This window comes from Columba livia, chromosome W, assembly GCF_036013475.1.
Source record: "Columba livia isolate bColLiv1 breed racing homer chromosome W, bColLiv1.pat.W.v2, whole genome shotgun sequence".
NCBI classification, from domain to species: Eukaryota; Metazoa; Chordata; class Aves; order Columbiformes; family Columbidae; genus Columba; species Columba livia.
The window spans coordinates 2,068,374-2,086,872 of record NC_088641.1 but is presented as its reverse complement, the minus strand read 5'-3'; the positions used below and the strand labels follow the sequence as shown (position 1 = coordinate 2,086,872).

Here is an 18,499-nt window from a genome sequence, read left to right as displayed (position 1 = left end):
CACGCCAGAGGCTGTGCTGCCATCAGAGACCTGGACAGGCTGGAGAGTTGGGCGGGGAATAACCTGATGAAATTTAACAAGGGCAAGTGTAGAGTCCTGCATCTGGGCAGGAACAACCCCAGGTTCCAGTATAGGTTGGGAAATTACATATTAGAGAGCAGTGGAGGGGAAAGGGACCTGGGGGTCCTGGTGGACAACAGGATGACCATGAGCCAGCACTGGGCCCTTGTGGCCAGGAAGCCAATGGTACCTGGGGTGGGTTAGAAGGGGGTGGTCAGTAGGTCCGAGAGGTTCTCCTGCCCCTCTGCTCTGCCCTGGGGAGACCACACCTGGAATCTTGTGTCCAGCTGTGGCCCCTCAGTTCCAGCAGGACAGGGAACTGCTGGAGAGGGTCCAGCGTAGGGCAACAAGGATGATTTAGGGAGTGGAGCATCTCCCTTATGAAGAAAGGCTGAGGGAGCTGGGGCTCTTTAGTTTGGAGAAGAGGAGACTGAGGGGGTGACCTTATTAATGTTTATAAATATATAAAGGGTGAGTGCCACGAGGATGGAGCCAGGCTCTTCTCGGTGGCAAACAATGACAGGACAAGGGGTAATGGGTTCAAACTGGAACACAAGAGGTTCCACTGAAATTTGAGAAGAAACTTCTCCGTGGGGGTGGCAGAGCCTGGCCCAGGCTGCCCAGGGGGTTGTGGAGTCTCCTTCTGTGCAGACATTCCAACCCGCCTGGACACCTTCCTGTGTAACCTCATCTGGGTGTTCCTGCTCCATGGGGGATTGCACTGCATGAGCTTGCCAGGTGCCTTCCAATCCCAAACATACTGTGATACTGTGATACTGTTTGTCCCCAGTTGATACACTTTCCAAATCAATTATGGCGATGTCCAAATCTACCAGCTCTTGACATATCAAAAAATGCTGAAATTGTTTCTAAAATGACTAAATATCAGAGTTTTGAGAGGCTGCTGGTGGTTCTGGCTGGGGAACAGAGTGTAAAACACAGAGGGGAAAGAAAGATGCTGTTAAAAAGACAGTACGAGAAACAACCACAGCAGTGATTGAGAACACGCTATTTTCCAATATACAAACTGCAAAAGTGCACACGGTTATATTTTTCTTCGTCAAGTGAAAATACGACGAAGCCAAATGGCAACGAGAAACAAGTTGTATTCAGAGCAAAAATTCCACAAGCCGCTACAAATGCTGCGACAAATCACTAAACCAACTAGACAAGCTACAGGAGACAATTAAAACATTTTAATGGATTTATCTAGACCTTCAGTATTAAATTTTATTCTCTAGATACTGTTTAAAATACATTTACCTAAACCTTTATTCTGAGAGACTTTTACATAGGGAGCAGAAAAACAGCAGAGGAAGAGACAAGATTCTTATTATCTCTTGTTTCCTTCGTAGCTTGTTTGGTTTGGTTTGGGAAACAGGACAAGTGTTTCAGAACTCAGGCAAGTAAATAGATCACAAAAAAAGAGGGAAAAATTATATAAATCTTCACTAATAAGCTATTCTAACCAATACAGCAATTATAAATAATAAAATGTAGTGAGAGCAGCCGTTGCAAGTTCAAAGTTTACAGCAAAATTAAATAGGACATTGGGCAAGAATAGGAACGTGGCTAATGAGCACATTTTCCACCCATGTTAAGACTATTTCAGGACAACTTTCTTAATTGCCGAAATGTAAAAAGCTGCACTTTCAATTGCATAATGCTTTTACATAATAAGTAGTTTTCTAACCTAGATTCTCTGTAATTACTCTCCAAGAACAACCGGTACCCAAATCTCCAAACTGGAAAACAGAAGGAGGTTAAAAAAGCACCTGAAATCACTAAAGGTTTTTCCATAACTAAGTGAGATGATGTGGAAGGGTGTTGGCAAACTCAACGATCACCAAACTATACCTGAGATTAATTCTCTAGAAGTCGTGCAGATTTTAAGATGTAATTTTGGGAGCCGATGCTCTTGGAGAGAACCCTTGGAAAACTGATGCTTCTTCAGAAAATGTCCATGGAAGAACATGGTGCCTCCTCACAGTATCACAGTATGTTTGGGATTGGAAGGGACCTCTGGGCCAGCTGGATCAATGGGCTGGGGCCAACTGTGTGAGGTTTAACAAGGCCAAGTGTTGGGTCCGGCACTTGGGTCACAACAACCCCATGAACGCTGCAGGGTCAGGGAAGAGCAGCTGGAAAGGACCTGGGGGTGTTGGTGACAGCGGCTGAACATGAGCCAGCGTGTGCCCAGGTGGCCAAGAGGCCACCAGCATCCCGGCTGGTACCAGCACTGGTGTGGCCAGCAGGCCCAGGGCAGTGACCGTCCCTGTGCTGGGACCTGGGGAGGCCAAACCATGAATCCTGGGGGCAGTTTTGGGCCCCTCACGCCACAAAAGACCTTGAGATGCTGGAGCGAGTGGAGAGAAGGGAACGGAGCTGGGGAAGGGGCTGGAGCACAAGTGTGATGGGAGCGGCTGAGGGACCTGGGGGGTTCAGCTGGAGAACAGGAGCTGAGGGGACACAGGGACACAAAGAAACGGCCTCAAGTTGCGCCAGGGGAGGTTGAGGTTGGATGTGGGGAACAATTTCTTCCCCAAAGGGCTGTGGGGCATTGGAACAGGCTGCCCAGGGCAGTGCTGGAGTCACCATCCCTGGAGGGGTTGGAAATACACACAGATGAGGTTCTCAGGGACATGGGGCAGTGCCGGGGGTTGGTGAATAGTTGGATTCGATCATCTTGAGGGTCTTTTCCAACCAAAATGATTCTATGACTCTAAGATATGAGGTGCAAAATAAATCCAGGAAGCCAATCTCAAATACGTGATTGAAATAATTAATTGCTACAATTCTCACAATGCTGAGCAAGAAATCCAAACCAAAATATTAATAGGAATGCAAAGAAATTTAGTCTCTTAATTATTAGGAATTATTCCAGGGTTAGACTCATTCTGAAATTTCCCATTTAGACAGAAAACCTTGTCCTGTTCCTGACCACAATTCTCTTATGAAACCTTGTTTCCGAATATATTCCCTATGCTACTCAGCAGACGAGTGACAAGGTCTCAACTCTGTCATTATTAATATCCACAATAGGATGACGAGGTTTGGATCCCGGCCGAGGAAAATCCGTCCACCGAACTGCAGCCGTTCCACAATCACAGTCGACTTAAAACCTCCCAAAACGCTCTAAAACGAGTGGGGAAAAGGGCAACGATTGGCACAAAACCCTAAATATTAGGCAGGGACCTATCTAGAAAAGCCAAACATTAAAGTTTTTGATTAACATACAAAATAAAAATAACGTGCAAGAGCTTGTCGGACCAATGCACTCTCATTTTATAAGAGCACTCCAAAGGAAATTCCTTTACCTTTAATTTCTTTGTCTATACATCCACGTCAGGAATGGTTTTATTTGCTTCTGTGCCTTCCTCCTCAACTTCTCACCCATCTTGTCCTTGGCTTACATTCCAGCAATAAGTTTATAATGCTTAGTTTTATCAAATATGATGAAAGGTTAAATGAATAACACTGCATTCCAGCTACTGTGTTGGTAATTGAATTTATATTTCCAGATCCCAATACCATTCCTAGTAAAATGGTTACAGAAATTTTCCTTTGGGAAAGGGAAACCTTGGGGAAACCTTCTGAGGTTAAACCCTCAGAAACTGAAGATGCTTTGGGTATTAAGCTTCACACACATCCCTGTGTTATTCCAACTGTGGTAATTGAGCTAGTTAATAATATTGCTCCTTCCTACATCATGACTACACTACCAGGACAATTTCAAGCTATTATTTGAAGACTAAAAGACCTTTCCTTGGGGACATCTTCAAAAATGCCACCATATCACACTTGTCACCAGCATCCTTAGCACAGCAAACACCAACAAAATGCCATTTTTCCCACTTTACCCATAGTAACTTAAGAGCAGAACGATGAGAGTGAAGCTTTGGCGTTAAGCCTGGCCTAAGGTGGCTTTGCCCTCCCCATCAGCAGCCCAGCATGTCATTTGGGTCCGAGTCCATTCTTTTCACCAGGATTTGAAATAGGTGACACCTATTTCAAGGTGTCACATTCTTTGCTTCTTTAATAGTGTTTTTCTTTCCCCAAAGTGAGTCACTATGGAAAATGTCATTATCTCGAAAGCGACAAAAACCTGACAAACAAACCCAAGTGTCACTAAAATGAACGTTCATTGATCTCTCCTACAACTCCCAGATACCGATAACTTCAAATTCAATGAGAAAAATCCCAAATTACTCAACAACAGTAACCGGCTTCAGGACAATTTAAATCTGCAACTGTTCAAATAGTTCCTACTAATATGCTGCTAAGCACACGATCTGTTTGGCTTTGCTCTGATTTGGCTGGGAAGTCACTTGCAGAAAGAAGGAAAATGTTTTTGATGGCTTGTTCAAAAGGAAAAATAGCCATTTATTGGGTTATGTAAAAATTTCATACTTGTGTTGGAAATACAGTCTGGCAGAACACGTTTAATTACCGTTGGCTCTTCTGGAACATTAAGTAAAAAATAACTATCACAGTATCACAGTATGTTTGGGATTGGAAGGGACCTCAAAATATCATCCAGTGCAATCCCCCCACGGAGCAGGAACACCCAGATGAGGTTACACAGGAAGGTGTCCAGGCGGGTTGGAATGTCTGCACAGAAGGAGACTCCATAACCATCCTGGGCAGCCTGGGCCAGGCTCTGCCATCCTCACCAGGAAGAAGTTTCTTCTCATATTTAAGTGGAACCTCTTGTGTTCCAGTTTGAACCCATTACCCCTTGTCCTGTCATTGTTTGCCACCGAGAAGAGCCTGGCTCCATCCTCGTGGCATTCACCATTTATATATTTATAAGCATTAATAAGGTCACCCCTCAGTCTCCTCTTCTCCAAACTAAAGAGCCCCAACTCCCTCAGCCTTTCTTCATAAGGGAGATGCTCCACTCCCTTAATCATCTTTGTTGCCCTACACTGGACCCTCTCCAGCAGTTCCCTGTCCTGCTGGAACTGAGGGGCCACAGCTGGACACAATATTCCAGGTGTGGTCTCAATAGGGCGGAGTAGAGGGGCAGGAGAACCTCTCTCAATCTACTGACCACCCCCCTTGTAATACACCCCAGGTACCATTGGCTTCCTGGCCCCAAGGGCCCAGTGCTGGCTCATGGTCATCCTGTTGTCCACCAGGACCCCCAGGTCCCTTTCCCCTACGCTGCTCTCTAACACGTAATTTCCCAACCTATACTGGAACCTGGGGTTGTTCCTGCCCAGATTCAAGACTCTACACTTGCCCTTGTTAAATTTCATCAGGTTATTCCCGCCCAACTCTCCAGCCTGTCCAGGTCTCTGATGGCAGCACAGCCTCTGGCGTGTCACCACTCCTCCCAGCTTGGTGTCACCAGCAAACCTGCTTACAGTCACTCAATTCTCTCGTCCAAATCGTTAATTAATATATTGAATAATACTGGCCCCAATACTAACCCCTGAGGCACTGCACTAGATCCAGGCCTCCAACTAGACTCCGCACCATTGACTACCACTCTCTGGCTTCTCTCCTTAAGCCAGTTTGCAACCCACCTCACTACTCTATTGTCCAGACCACACCTCCTCAACTTAGCTGTGAGGATGCTGTGGGAGACTGTGTCAAAGGCTTTACTGAAGTCAAGGTAGACCAGTCCACCGCTCTGCCGTCATCCATCCACCTTGTTACATTCTCATAAAAGGCTATGAGGTTGGTCAAGCACGACTTCCCCTTGGTAAAGCCATGCTGACTGCATGATTCTAAGTATGTTATAACCGTATTAAGTGTTTGTCTTTGGTGGTTTAAGACAAAGATTTTAGTCAAAGGTCTCATTAAATCTTAGACCATTCTTTGCAGAACTTCACTCCCTTATGTGTCTATTCAATTCATTTGATCACGACACGATATTCCCACAACTGACTCGTGCTGCTTCTACCAGTAGTTCATTCTATGCCCAATATCATAGATATGATACGAATAAACTTCTCTTCTTTCACCTTGTCTATGGTTAAAAAACCTACCAGGAGTTACTTTGTTGGGTTTTACCAGTGTTTCTCACTCCGACCCGAAGCGCAGCTTCCACCGCATCCCGAGCGGTTCACTGACATATGTTCCAAATTCTGATGAATAAATGCCATAAGTCACAGTTCTTACTTTAATATCACATATTAGTACAAAAAATCCCATCCTTTCAGTCATATATTAACCCTACACACTTTGTATCTCTCATCCAGAACGACCATCACCAAAAGATCTCTTAATTTTGGTCCGTTTCTGAGATGTTGTGGTCAAGCCTTCACTTTTGAGCCAATATAAGTTTCTTTGGGGTTTTTACTGTTTTGGTGGGTTTTTTGATAGTGTGTATGGTGGGGTTTATTTGTTTGGTTCGGTGTTTTGGTTTGGATTTTCTAATGGGTTATTTGAAGGTTGTGGAATATCAGAATAAATGTCAGGGAGATAAATCACCATCACACCTTGGGAAATTTGCTGTAGGGCTCTCAGTAAACAAGCTGGAATACATGGTTCTAATTATGATTTGTGTGATGACAGAAATGAGAAGCTCTAATCACGAACCAAGGCTTTACTGTACAATTAATATGGACTGTAGACACTCGACGACGCTCTGTACCCTAAAGAGCTCATGTATAGGGCAAGAGACAAGGGTCCCAAGGAGTATCTACCATTCCAAAGGAAATGCAGAATCTTTCCAGTCTCAAATGAGGAAAAAAAACCAACTTCCAAGAACTGTCAAGCCCAGGACCTTGTAGTATAGGATCGCTGAATGGTTTTGGTTGGAAATGACCTTCAAGATCACATTAACCCACCCCATGTCCCTGAGAACCTCATCTGTGTGTCTGTTCAACCCCTCCAGGGATGGTGACTCCAGCACTGCCCTGGGCAGCCTGTTCCAGCATTTCACAACCCCTTCCATGAAAAGCTTTTCCTAATATCCAATCTAAACCTTGCCTGGTGTAATTTGAGGCTCAAGACACTGGTGAAGCTTCTGAAACATATCAAGAATCTCTTATAATAATTATATTGTGACTCTTCTGTTTTCAAGATCCTTGTGATTGAAAACACCAAGAGTTTCATGGACCTGGGGCCAAGAAGTGCTGCTGCGCAACCATTCTATACTGTCGCACCGTTCAAAATCACAAAGATAAAGGAGATTTCAAGAAAAACAACCACCACACACAGTTTCTGTCAAAGGAAACATGCAAGAGCTTGATACATAAATCCATCTCTGGCCTGCAGCGATTGATGCCAGAGGCAACGTTTTTTCTGTGCTGCTGTGATTAAGACAGAAGATGAGTTTTATCTCGTGAAAAAAGGGCAATAAAACTCTCAAAGGAGACATTCACAGACCGCTCTGGCAATAGTTCACCCCAACTTCAAACTGGCTCCCATGCTACTCACGGCAGGACAGCAGAGATTTGGGGTGGGATGAAGCTGCTCTAGAACCAGCTTGTCAGGATGCTTTTGTAGACTGAGCCTACCAAAGCTACATCACCTTAATATTCACCTACTTGGGTCTTGAAGAGCATGGGCTTAAGCTGCAGCCACGTGAATGGGGCTGCATCCAGCTGGCGGCCAGGCACTAGTGGTGTCCCCAGGGGTCAGTGTTGGGTCCAGTCCTGTTCAACATCTTCATTGATGATTTAGATGAGGGGATTGAGACCATCATCAGCAAATTTGCTGCTGACACCAAGTTGGGAGGGAGTGTGGAGCTGCTGGAAGGCAGGAGGGCTCTGCAGAGGGGTCTGGAGAGACTGGAAAAATGGGCCCATTCCAATGGGATGAAGTTCAACAAGGCCAAGTGGCGGGTGCTGCCCTTTGGCCACAACAACCCCTGCAGCGCTCCAGGCTGGGCACAGAGTGGCTGGAGAGCAGTCAGGCAGAAAGGGACCTGGGGGGACTCATGGACAGGAAGCTCAACAGGAGCCACCAGTGTGCCCAGGTGGCCAAGAAGGCCAATGGGATCCTGTCCTGGATCCAAACCAGCGTGGTCAGCAGGACCAGGGCAGTGATCCTTCCCCTGTGCTCTGCATTGGGGAGGCCACACCTGGAGTGTTGTGTTCAGTTCTGGGCCCCTCAGCTCAGGAAAGAGATTGAAGTGCTGGAGCGGGTGCAGAGAAGAGCAACAAGACTGGGGAAGGGACTGGAACACAAGCCCTATGGGGAGAGGCTGAGGGAGCTGGGCTTGTTTAGTCTGGAGAAGAGGAGGCTTAGAGCTGAGCTCAGCACTCTCTAGAACTACCTGAAGGGCAGTTCTAGCCAGGTGGGGCTTGGGCTCTTCTCCCAGGCAGTCAGCAATAGGACAAGGGGCCATGGGCTTAGACTTAAATTTAGGCTGGAGATTAGAAAGCGATTCTTCACAGAGAGAGTGGTCAGGCATTGGAATGGCTGCCCAGGGAGGTGCTGGACTCACCGGCCCTGGAGGTTTTTAAACGGAGCTTGGCCATGGCACTTAGTGCCATGATCTAGTCAATGGACTGGAGTTGGACCAAGGGTTGGACTCGATGATCTCTGAGGTCTTTTCCAACCCAGTCCATTCTGTGATTCTGTGATTCTGTGTTTTGCTCCAGGTCAGGCACATCTTTAGAGAAACTCAGAGAAAGGTTAAAAATCTGGATGCTATTGAAATAAATCTTCACATTCAGGTAGGTCAAAACACCATGATTACAGTGACAAGAGGAGGATGCTGTTATAGACCGTACGGCAGAAGATCAACAGATAAAAATGGGAGAAAAGTGAGCAAAACAGGCAATGAAATATTGACTAAGCACCAGGGAGACAGACGAGGTTGTAGTTACATAGCAGTTTATACACCAGATCTGTGACACATCATGAAAAGGTTCTGGAAGGTATAAAAATACAGCCTGAAATATCTGTAGTGGAAAAAAAAGAAATCTGGGTGGAACTTTAAGGAATAACAGACACATTGTTAAAGTAGCTTTTTGTGTGTCTCTACTTTGATAAGTTTTAATCTAGATACTACAAATCACAACTATATAATGACCTTTTTCCTCTTCAATTTTAAGACAAAATGCTAAATATGTCTATATAGTTCTCTAGTGAGGTCAAAGATAACCATGCAAGTGCTCCTAATAACCAGAATGTAGCATAAAAAATGAGCTATAAGAATAGCTATAATTAAAGAATAAGCTATAGTATATATAAGTCGCAGATATACAACACAGACCATCAGATGCCTTCAAGTACACTAACGCTGAATGACTTAACGCAAAGTATATAAATACATGATCAAAAGCCATTAATGGTCAGGAATATTTGTCTAGTTCCAACCAACGAGTAGAGACGTGAGCAAACGAGTCATTATTGACCCCTATACACGGAATCCCGCAATCTATATTAATGCTCCAACAGCACGTTTGTGAGTCAGATTGGTTATGATGATTGCGTAGGTGATTAACGAAGATTAATCATTAGTTTCTTACAGGTAAGCCTTGTACCTAATACATCTATAATCACCTAAACATCAATTAGATCTTAGTGTTGCAGTAGGTCCTAAGTTCTGCAAGATGCATTAAGGTGGCGTTTTAATATCAAAGTATCAACCGGATCAACTGTTTCAAATGAAAGCATTTAAATTGATTTAGTTTGCAATATTCTTGAGTAGCACTAACATTTTCCTGTCTTAGCGAATCAGCTGTTTGGCAGTTCCTCACTGTAATAAGAATTTAGTTTTTCAAGAAATTAAAAGACTAATTAACTGTGTTAACTGTGGTCCATGAATCGGCAAACGCTAAAAATACTCACAAAAAACGAAAGAGGAGGGGATTGAAAACGAACTAAACAAATGTCTTTTTCAAGTGGGTTCAATGTACCTTGTGAAGAAAGTTCTAATACGACACATGAGGGATGCACCATCAGATTTGGCAGAATTATTTTGCTCAAAAAAGACTGCAAAGATAAAGCAAAGTTGACTCAGTCTAGAAGAACGTCCTTTATGAAGTTACAAAACTAAAATATCAGCATTTCCCTCCTCATTCCAAACCCACAATTGTTTGTTTAACTACCGGACGACCACATATATATGATTCTAATCAAGGTATTTTATATATAGGATGGAGAAACATACTTGCATGTAAATAATTTGCACGCAAAGGCCAAACCAAGAAGTAATTGGGGTGAGGACGGTGGCTGAACGGTTCCAGGGTTAAGGAGCCTCATAAAAGGAAACGTAGGCAATAAAAAACAAGCTATGATGGATGAGAAGCAGAAGGTGAACTGTGGGAAATGGTTAAACTCCTTCCATCATGGATAATTATCACTCCGGCTCAATCCCAAGGAAGGAAAAGGTGGGTGGATTTAGAATAGGGTGCTTAGAAGAGTTTCTTGGGCTGCTGCTGTTGTGTGGCTACAAAATACGCAAAATGTAACACGCGGTAACACAGATGGCTGTGATATCCAACCAGGCTCCTATCTCCTTTCATCCTAAATAGATTATACTTAGGCTATTTCAGTAAACTTATTTTAAATATGACGTAGAATCTAATACACTGAGCAACGTCAAAGTGGATTTTCAGTTCTTCCATTCTTCTTTCAATTCTTATCTTGTTAAACTTACAAAATACCCAAAATATAACACGATACGGAAATCACATCTAAGATTTCCACGTCTGTTCGTTGCTCAAAACTTGGTTTTGTTCCACAACAGACTATCAGTTTGTGTTGGTGTCTTCTAATCTGTATTGTGCTCTACCCATGTACCTGAGCCTACATAAAACAAGGGACTGCAAAGGGTTAATTCAGAGATATGATGCAAATATGCTGTTTAGCAATCCTACTGCGTCCAAGTTTCACCTATAGTCCCACATCATTTCCAGCAAATAATCCGACACAAAAAACATTCATCAACTGTTTGGGCACAAACAAAACAAAAAGGGTGTTGTTAAGAGAACGGTTCAAGAGGAGGGAAGGGGGTGGACGCGGAGGAAGAGACACGAATAGACGGAGGCCGAAATCTTCAGAGCTTGCATTAAGACAACTTGATACACAAGAAGTAAAAAGCCACGGGGGGATATGAGATCAGAGGAGGTACAGAGGAAGGCAGGAGTGCTGGCAATTTGGGTGGAATTTGGGTGCTGGCAATTTGGGTGGCCATGAGCCAGCACTGGGCCCTTGTGGCCAGGAAGGCCAATGGCATCCTGGGGTGTATTAGAAGGGGGTGGTCAGTAGATCGAGAGAGGTTCTCCTTCCCCTCTACTCCGCCCTGGTGAGACCCCATCTAGAATATTGTGTCCAGTTGTGGCCCCTCAGTTCCAGAAGGACAAGGAACTGCTGGAGAGGGTCCAGCGTAGGGCAACGAAGATGATTAAGGGAGTGGAGCATCTCCCTTATGAAGAAAGGCTGAGGGAGATGGGGCTCTTTAGTTTGGAGAAGAGGAGACTGAGGGGTGACCTTATTAATGTTTATAAATATATAAAGGGTGAGTGCCATGAGGATGGAGCCAGGCTCTTCTCGGTGGCAAACAATGACAGGACAAGGGGTAATGGGATCAAGCTGGAACACAAGAGGTTCCGCTTAAATTTGAGAAGAAACTTCTCAGTGAGGGTGGCAGAGCACTGAACAGGCTGCCCAGGGGGGTTGTGGAGTCTCCTTCTCTACAGACATTCAAACCCGCCTGGACACCTTCCTGTGTAACCTCACCTGGGCGTTCCTGCTCCATGGGGGGATTGGACTAGATGATCTTTTGAGGTCCCTTCCAATCCCAAACATACTGTGATACTGTGAAAAATTTAATTCATTTCTTCTCTGTTTAAATCAACTGTAACCCAAGCGAAGGTTTTCTGACGCGTTTACCACGGCAGAGGTCTAAGCCGGAGCTGTGTGTAACTCCTCTTAGGCAAAGCAGCGAAGACTTTGGGTTCCGCTGCATCAGAGAAATGTTCTTTTACTGCCTCCGTGAGGAGATCCACACAAACTGTCACATGCTGTAAATTGTTTGCTGGCAGAGAACGTTAATATTCCCCTAGGGATGCTGCCTGTGAATGGAGAACAACTGCAAAGTGTTGTCCCATTTATCAGGGAAAAGATATATTTACTGTTTGCAATATATATTGTTTTCTTATTATATGGAAAAACCTTTAGAAGGACTTTTATATGTAACATGCACACCACTAAAACCCATGTGGTGTGAGGAATAGAGCAACCGCCAACCAAAACACGTTGTATAGTATAATAAACATGAGAAACCCTTTTCTTAACAAAAAAAATAGCATTGAGTCTTGCATATTCTTCAGGCAAGTTCTCTCTATAGCAAACAGTCCACCCACAAAAGGTCAGAATCTAATCACACTATTCAGGAAAAACACATTAGTCAGCCTACAGGAAAAGGCAAACACCACAGTATGTTACAAAAACTCCTATTTAGGCCATTCCCTTATAACATAAAATCCTTGAGACTCTTGAGGGCATCTAATCCAACCTTCCGCTCAAGCAGAGCCACCATATCCGATGAGTAATTATAAAGAATAAATTATGCATAGAAAAGTATTGCTATGGGTAGCTTTTCTACCCTGAGCTTGCACCCCAGTATCGCTTGTTGGAAAAGAGACGGGCTACATGTGTGTTTGGAAGAGAAGTCACGTAAAAACCAATATTTTGTGAGGTTTGAAGCAGAATTTAGAGAAAGTAAGACTCACTTGCTACCCCAGATGCGATTCCGTAAAGGAGGCCGCCCCCATCGGTTTGCTGCTGAAAGACGTGGGTGCCAGGAGGAGGGCTCCGCTCTTGTCTAATGAAATTATAAAGGAGAGTTTTCACAAGCCTGCTGGTGTAAGGGACGCTGGAAAGACAAAGAAAACAGCTTGAGCTCATTGGCAAAACCCAGCACAACAAAGCCTGGGAAAGGAAAGAACATCCCGGTGTCGCCCAATGCAAAAGCCCCTTCAATAGCGGGATCAAGGGAAGTACTTTTGTTTTCCTTTTCCAATCCTACTTTAAAATCAATAATTTGGAATGGGATTCTTTTACCTCAAGAGGCAACTGGAAAAATATGTATGCAAGGGAAAGAAAAATGTTCTTTGTTTAGTTTTCACTCCATGCATTGGTTACATAAAACGGGTAACAACAGGATTTCTCCACCTGCCCCCAGTATTTTCGGCTTTGCGCACAGTTGGGGCCAAGTTGCAAAAGCCAATAAAACATCTAATAAATGAACATAAAAGAGAGCAGGTACCTGCTACTCCCAATTCAGACCTACACCTATTGTCTCTTGTTCCAAATAGTCCTCATTTTGCCTCAAACCCTCATTTCTTTGGGTTCAGATGCTCAAGTACCACCAAACCCATAACCTGGGGCTCTGTCCTGCTGGAGTTTTGGGCCCTACTCTTACACCTAGTAGGAACTTCAGAAAACCAATAGAAACACTTCCCAAAAATCCAGAATTTGAAATAGAAAGTGGACGAACGGTCGCTTGAGCGAAATATATAAAAGCCACCAAGCGTTTAAACAAAACAACCACATCACCAGAACAAGTGGTATTAATATTACACAACTGAGTTAATCACTTGCTAAGTATTTCTCCTATTGAGCTTAAAACTCCAGAGCAGCACATATTTACAGTCTTTCAATACATACATATATACAGTCTTTATGTGTTTGCTTTCGTATTCTGTTTTCTTTGGAGCAGAACAAGTTTCTGTTGTCTGGTCCAAGTGAGCAGACCTACCATCGCCCATGCATCAGGTATTTGTGGATGATGCTCTCGCGGAGAATTTCTTTGTGGAATAATTGGCAGGACAAGAAGACGATGAGAGTTGTCACCGCCTCCAAGGAAATGCTGTATGTAATATCCCTGCAGGACGAAAAAATAATAAGGAAAAATAAAGATTAATTTAGTTCGTTTACAAACAGACTTCCAAGAACGCTTGGTAGCTTCACCTGAGGTTGTACAGTGAGTTGCATCTGGGAACATATAAACAACATGTCCATATCTGGACATCCATAAATCCATGGGGCCGGATGGGATGCATCCGCAGGTGCTGAGGGAGCTGGCTGAAGTCATTGCTGGACCGCTCTCCATCATCTTTGCTAAGTCTTGGGAAACGGGAGAGGTGCCCGAGGATTGGAGGAAAGCAAATGTCACTGCAGTCTTCAAAAAGGGCAAGAAGGAGGACCCGGGTAATTATAGACCGGTCAGCCTCACCTCTGTCCCTGGGAAAGTGATGGAACAGCTTATCCTTGGTGCCATCTCAAGGCATATCAAGGATAAGAGGGTTATTAGGGGCAGTCAGAACGGCTTTACCAAGGGGAAGTCGTGCTTGACCAACCTCATAGCCTTTTATGAGAATGTAACAAGGTGGATGGATGACGGCAGAGCGGTGGATGTGGTCTACCTTGACTTCAGTAAAGCCTTTGACACAGTCTCCCACAGCATCCTCACAGCTAAGTTGAGGAGGTGTGGTCTGGACAATAGAGTAGTGAGGTGGGTTGCAAACTGGCTTAAGGAGAGAAGCCAGAGAGTGGTAGTCAATGGTGCTGAGTCTAGTTGGAGGCCTGGATCTAGTGCAGTGCCTCAGGGGTCAGTGCTGGGGCCAATATTATTCAATATATTCATTAACGATTTAGACGAGGGAATAGAGTGACTGTCAGCAAGTTTGCTGGTGACACCAAGCTGGGAGGAGTGGTGACACGCCAGAGGCTGTGCTGCCATCAGAGACCTGGACAGGCTGGAGAGTTGGGCGGGAAAATGTAATGAAATAGAACAAGGGCAAGTGTAGAGTCTTGAATCTGGGCAGAACAACCCCAGGTTCCAGTGTAAGTTGGGGAATGAGCTATTAGAGAGCAGCGTAGGGGAAAGGGACCTGGGGGTCCTGGGGACAGCAGGGTGACCATGAGCCAGCACTGGGCCCTTGTGGCCAGGAAGCCAATGGTACCTGGGGTGGGTTAGAAGGGGGTGGTCAGTAGGTCCGAGAGGTTCTCCTGCCCCTCTGCTCTGCCCTGAGGAGACCACACCTGGAATCTTGTGTCCAGTTGTGGCCCCTCAGTTCCAGCAGGACAGGGAACTGCTGGAGAGGGTCCAGCGTAGGGCAACAAAGATGCTGAAGGGAGTGGAGCATCTCCCTTATGAAAAAAGGCTGGGGGAGCTGGGGCTCTTTAGTTTGGAGAAGACTGAGGGGTAACCAGGTGCAATAACAGAGATATCTCAAAAGCGTGCCCTTTGGCCTGTTAAATAAAATTGTCAGAAAAATATCGTTTTCAGTCAGGGAATTGTTCAGCTCCACCTGCCAGGAATAGTGGGCCCCTAAAACAGGAATATAAAACATAAATCCTAGTTTAAGTGTAAGAAATGCTCAGGACGGCATGATACTACATATAGTTCAGTTTTAAAAGGGATTTTTGAGGTAACAGCGAAGTGTAAAGTTTCAAGATATTAAAGCCAGTCCCAAAGTCCGCAATATGTTTCAAAATCCAGCATCATTAAGCTACAACACAGGTGTCCCAGACCAGTTATCAAAGGGTTTTTGACCTGGGACCTATAGGAAATTCAAAATCTATTTATACTTCTCCAATTCAAAGATTGTACAGTGTCTCTATTTAAAATTTAAAGAAAAGAAAAGCATCAATGTGTTTAAGCAGGGATGCGAAGTTAATCTTTGTCACAATAGGATTAGAACTGGTGTTGTCCTTGCAAAAAAAGAAGAGCAGAAATCACTCTGATTTTTAGCACACTCAAATACCTCAATATTCTCAAGAATGCTGCTAGAAATGCTGTAAAGAACACAAACGACTGTAAAATATGAGGAACAAAGAGTTTAAAGCATCACGGTGTACGCTCAGCTTAAGTTCAGCTCTTTGGCAATAGCTCTAGGCCAGAGTTTGAGCAAAGTCCTTGTTCTTTGCTTAAAGCCAAGAGCAAACTGGAATGATAATTTCCTGTATCGCTGTCCACAGAACGGCATCACCTCGATACATAATGTTTCTGAAAGTAACAGTTTAAGCATTTGAATTTATAATACTTTAAGTTATACGCCAGGAAGAGACATTGCTTGAGTAACATTCTACCTTAAAATCATGAAGTATACTTTATTTCTTTTGAGTTTGTGTGAGTTACCTGACTTTTTGCCCACTGTTGAGGAAGCTGGATGGTGTCAAATGCTAATTACTGATCATAATTAATGACAATGACATCGGGCCAGAGGTTACACCGGGATCTGGTTCTACTGCAAATTCATTTAAGCCAGACCTAAGGTTAAGCCAGACCTAAGGTTAAGCCTCTCTAAACTGTGATGCTTCACAATCCCCTCCCCAAATCCATGCCAAGAATCCAGGGAAGAGCTAGATATACTGAATATTAATATTCTAGCCTGAAAAAAAAACAAACCAACCAATATTTTTATATTTTAACAAATAGAAACACTTGGAAAAATACATTTTAGCTATAGAGAAAAAAACAATCAGGGGCTTATGACTTATCACTGCCCTTTGGCCACAACAACCCCTGCAGCGCTCCAGGCTGGGCACAGAGTGGCTGGAGAGCAGTCAGGCAGAAAGGGACCTGGGGGGACTCATGGACAGGAAGCTCAACAGGAGCCACCAGTGTGCCCAGGTGGCCAAGAAGGCCAATGGGATCCTGTCCTGGATCCAAACCAGCGTGGTCAGCAGGACAAGGGCAGTGATCCTTCCCCTGTGCTCTGCATTGGGGAGGCCACACCTGGAGTGTTGTGTTCAGTTCTGGGCCCCTCAGCTCAGGAAAGAGATTGAAGTGCTGGAGCGGGTGCAGAGAAGAGCAACAAGACTGGGGAAGGGACTGGAACACAAGCCCTATGGGGAGAGGCTGAGGGAGCTGGGCTTGTTTAGTCTGGAGAAGAGGAGGCTTAGAGCTGAGCTCAGCACTCTCTAGAACTACCTGAAGGGCAGTTCTAGCCAGGTGGGGCTTGGTCTCTTCTCCCAGGCAGTCAGCAATAGGATAATGGGGCTTAAACTGAAATTTAGGCTGGAGATGAGAAAGCAATTCTTTGCAGAGAGAGTGGTCAGGCATTGAAATGGCTGCCCAGGGAGGTGCTGGACTCACCAGCCCTGGAGGTTTTTAAACTGAGCTTGGCCATGGCACTTAGTGCCATGATCTAGTCAATGGACTGGAGTTGGACCAAGGGTTGGACTTGATGATCTCTGAGGTCTTTTCCAACCCAGTCCATTCTGTGATTCTGTGATTACCAAGAAGAACGTCTCTAAGCCTGAGCTGATAAATGAAAAAGCTGAATTCATGAGATGCTACAACATCCAAACCAGCTGGATCACTGGAACCAAATTGCAGAGTTTAGTCTGGTTTTCTCTCTGTCTCAATCACTCGTTTATTTCTTTTTCTGACAAACCTTTTCTATTTTTTATAAGATTCAGCGTAAAGAAATAAACAAAGAGGTTGCTGTAATGCATTAAGCAATTTGGGGGGAAGAAAAATCTGCTTTCAATACCCTTATATAACTCCTAAAGAAAAATCCAGAAAGCTAAATTCATGCCGTTCCAGTTAGTGAGTTCTTCTCATTTCCTTTCTGTTCCAAACCCAGTTGGGGCACATTTCACAGCAGAAAAATTCCCCTCAATCTATAGAATCTGTTCAAATTAAATCTGCTCCGACGCAAACACAACCACTCAGTACAAGGATAAAGCTGCAGAGCAAAATTATGTTTCCTCCACCACGGGTCAAATGTACATTCTTCTGAAACTTAAGCATTCCTAAAGGGTCAAAAGAACCATCAAGAACCTTTTGCACCAATGCACCAAACCATATACAGGTCTTTATATATATATATATAGAGTGGGGTTTTTTTCCCCCTATGGATTTTTCTGATTTGGAGATTGCAATAGTTATTCTCACATTTTTTTCCTCTTTTTCTCTCTCTCCTTCCCACTGGAGGATATATTCCCGTGTCAGGTAACAGATATAGATAGAGAGATATAGAGAGAGAGAGAGATGAGAGAGGGAGAGAGAGATGAGAGAGGTAGAGAGAGATGAGAGAGGGAGAGAGAGATGAGAGAGGGAGAGAGAGATGAGAGAGGGAGAGAGAGATGAGAGAGAGAGAGAGAGATGAGAGAGATGAGAGAGAGATGAGAGAGAGATGATAGAGAGATGAGAGAGAGATGATAGAGAGAGAGAGAGATGATAGAGAGAGAGAGATGATAGAGAGAGAGAGATGATAGAGAGAGAGAGATGAGAGAGAGAGAGAGAGATGATAGAGAGAGAGAGAGATGATAGAGAGAGAGAGAGATGATAGAGAGAGAGAGAGAGATGATAGAGAGAGAGAGAGATGATAGAGAGAGAGAGAGAGATGATAGAGAGAGAGAGATGATAGAGAGAGAGAGATGATAGAGAGAGAGAGATGATAGAGAGAGAGAGAGAGATGAGAGAGAGAGAGATGAGAGAGATGAGAGAGAGAGATGAGAGAGAGAGAGAGAGAGAGAGATGAGAGAGAGAGATGAGAGAGAGAGATGAGAG

At 44.3% G+C, this 18,499-nt stretch overlaps 1 protein-coding gene across 15 annotated transcripts in view; it reads right to left on the bottom strand.

Moving 5' to 3' along the window:
- The window catches only part of LOC135577036 (dymeclin-like), a 151,462-nt gene that overhangs the window by 95,376 nt on the left and 37,587 nt on the right, over nt 1-18,499 (bottom strand). For all 15 annotated transcript variants that reach the window (XR_010468648.1, XM_065044648.1, XM_065044649.1 and 12 more), the window contains 2 exons: nt 13,733-13,858; nt 12,705-12,847 (listed from right to left, as the gene is read on the bottom strand). Coding sequence is in view for 14 of the 15 variants with exons in the window: in XM_065044648.1 (XP_064900720.1) it covers nt 12,705-12,847; nt 13,733-13,858 (269 nt within the window). In the remaining variant the exon portion in view is untranslated. The remainder of the gene's footprint in view (nt 1-12,704; nt 12,848-13,732; nt 13,859-18,499) is intronic.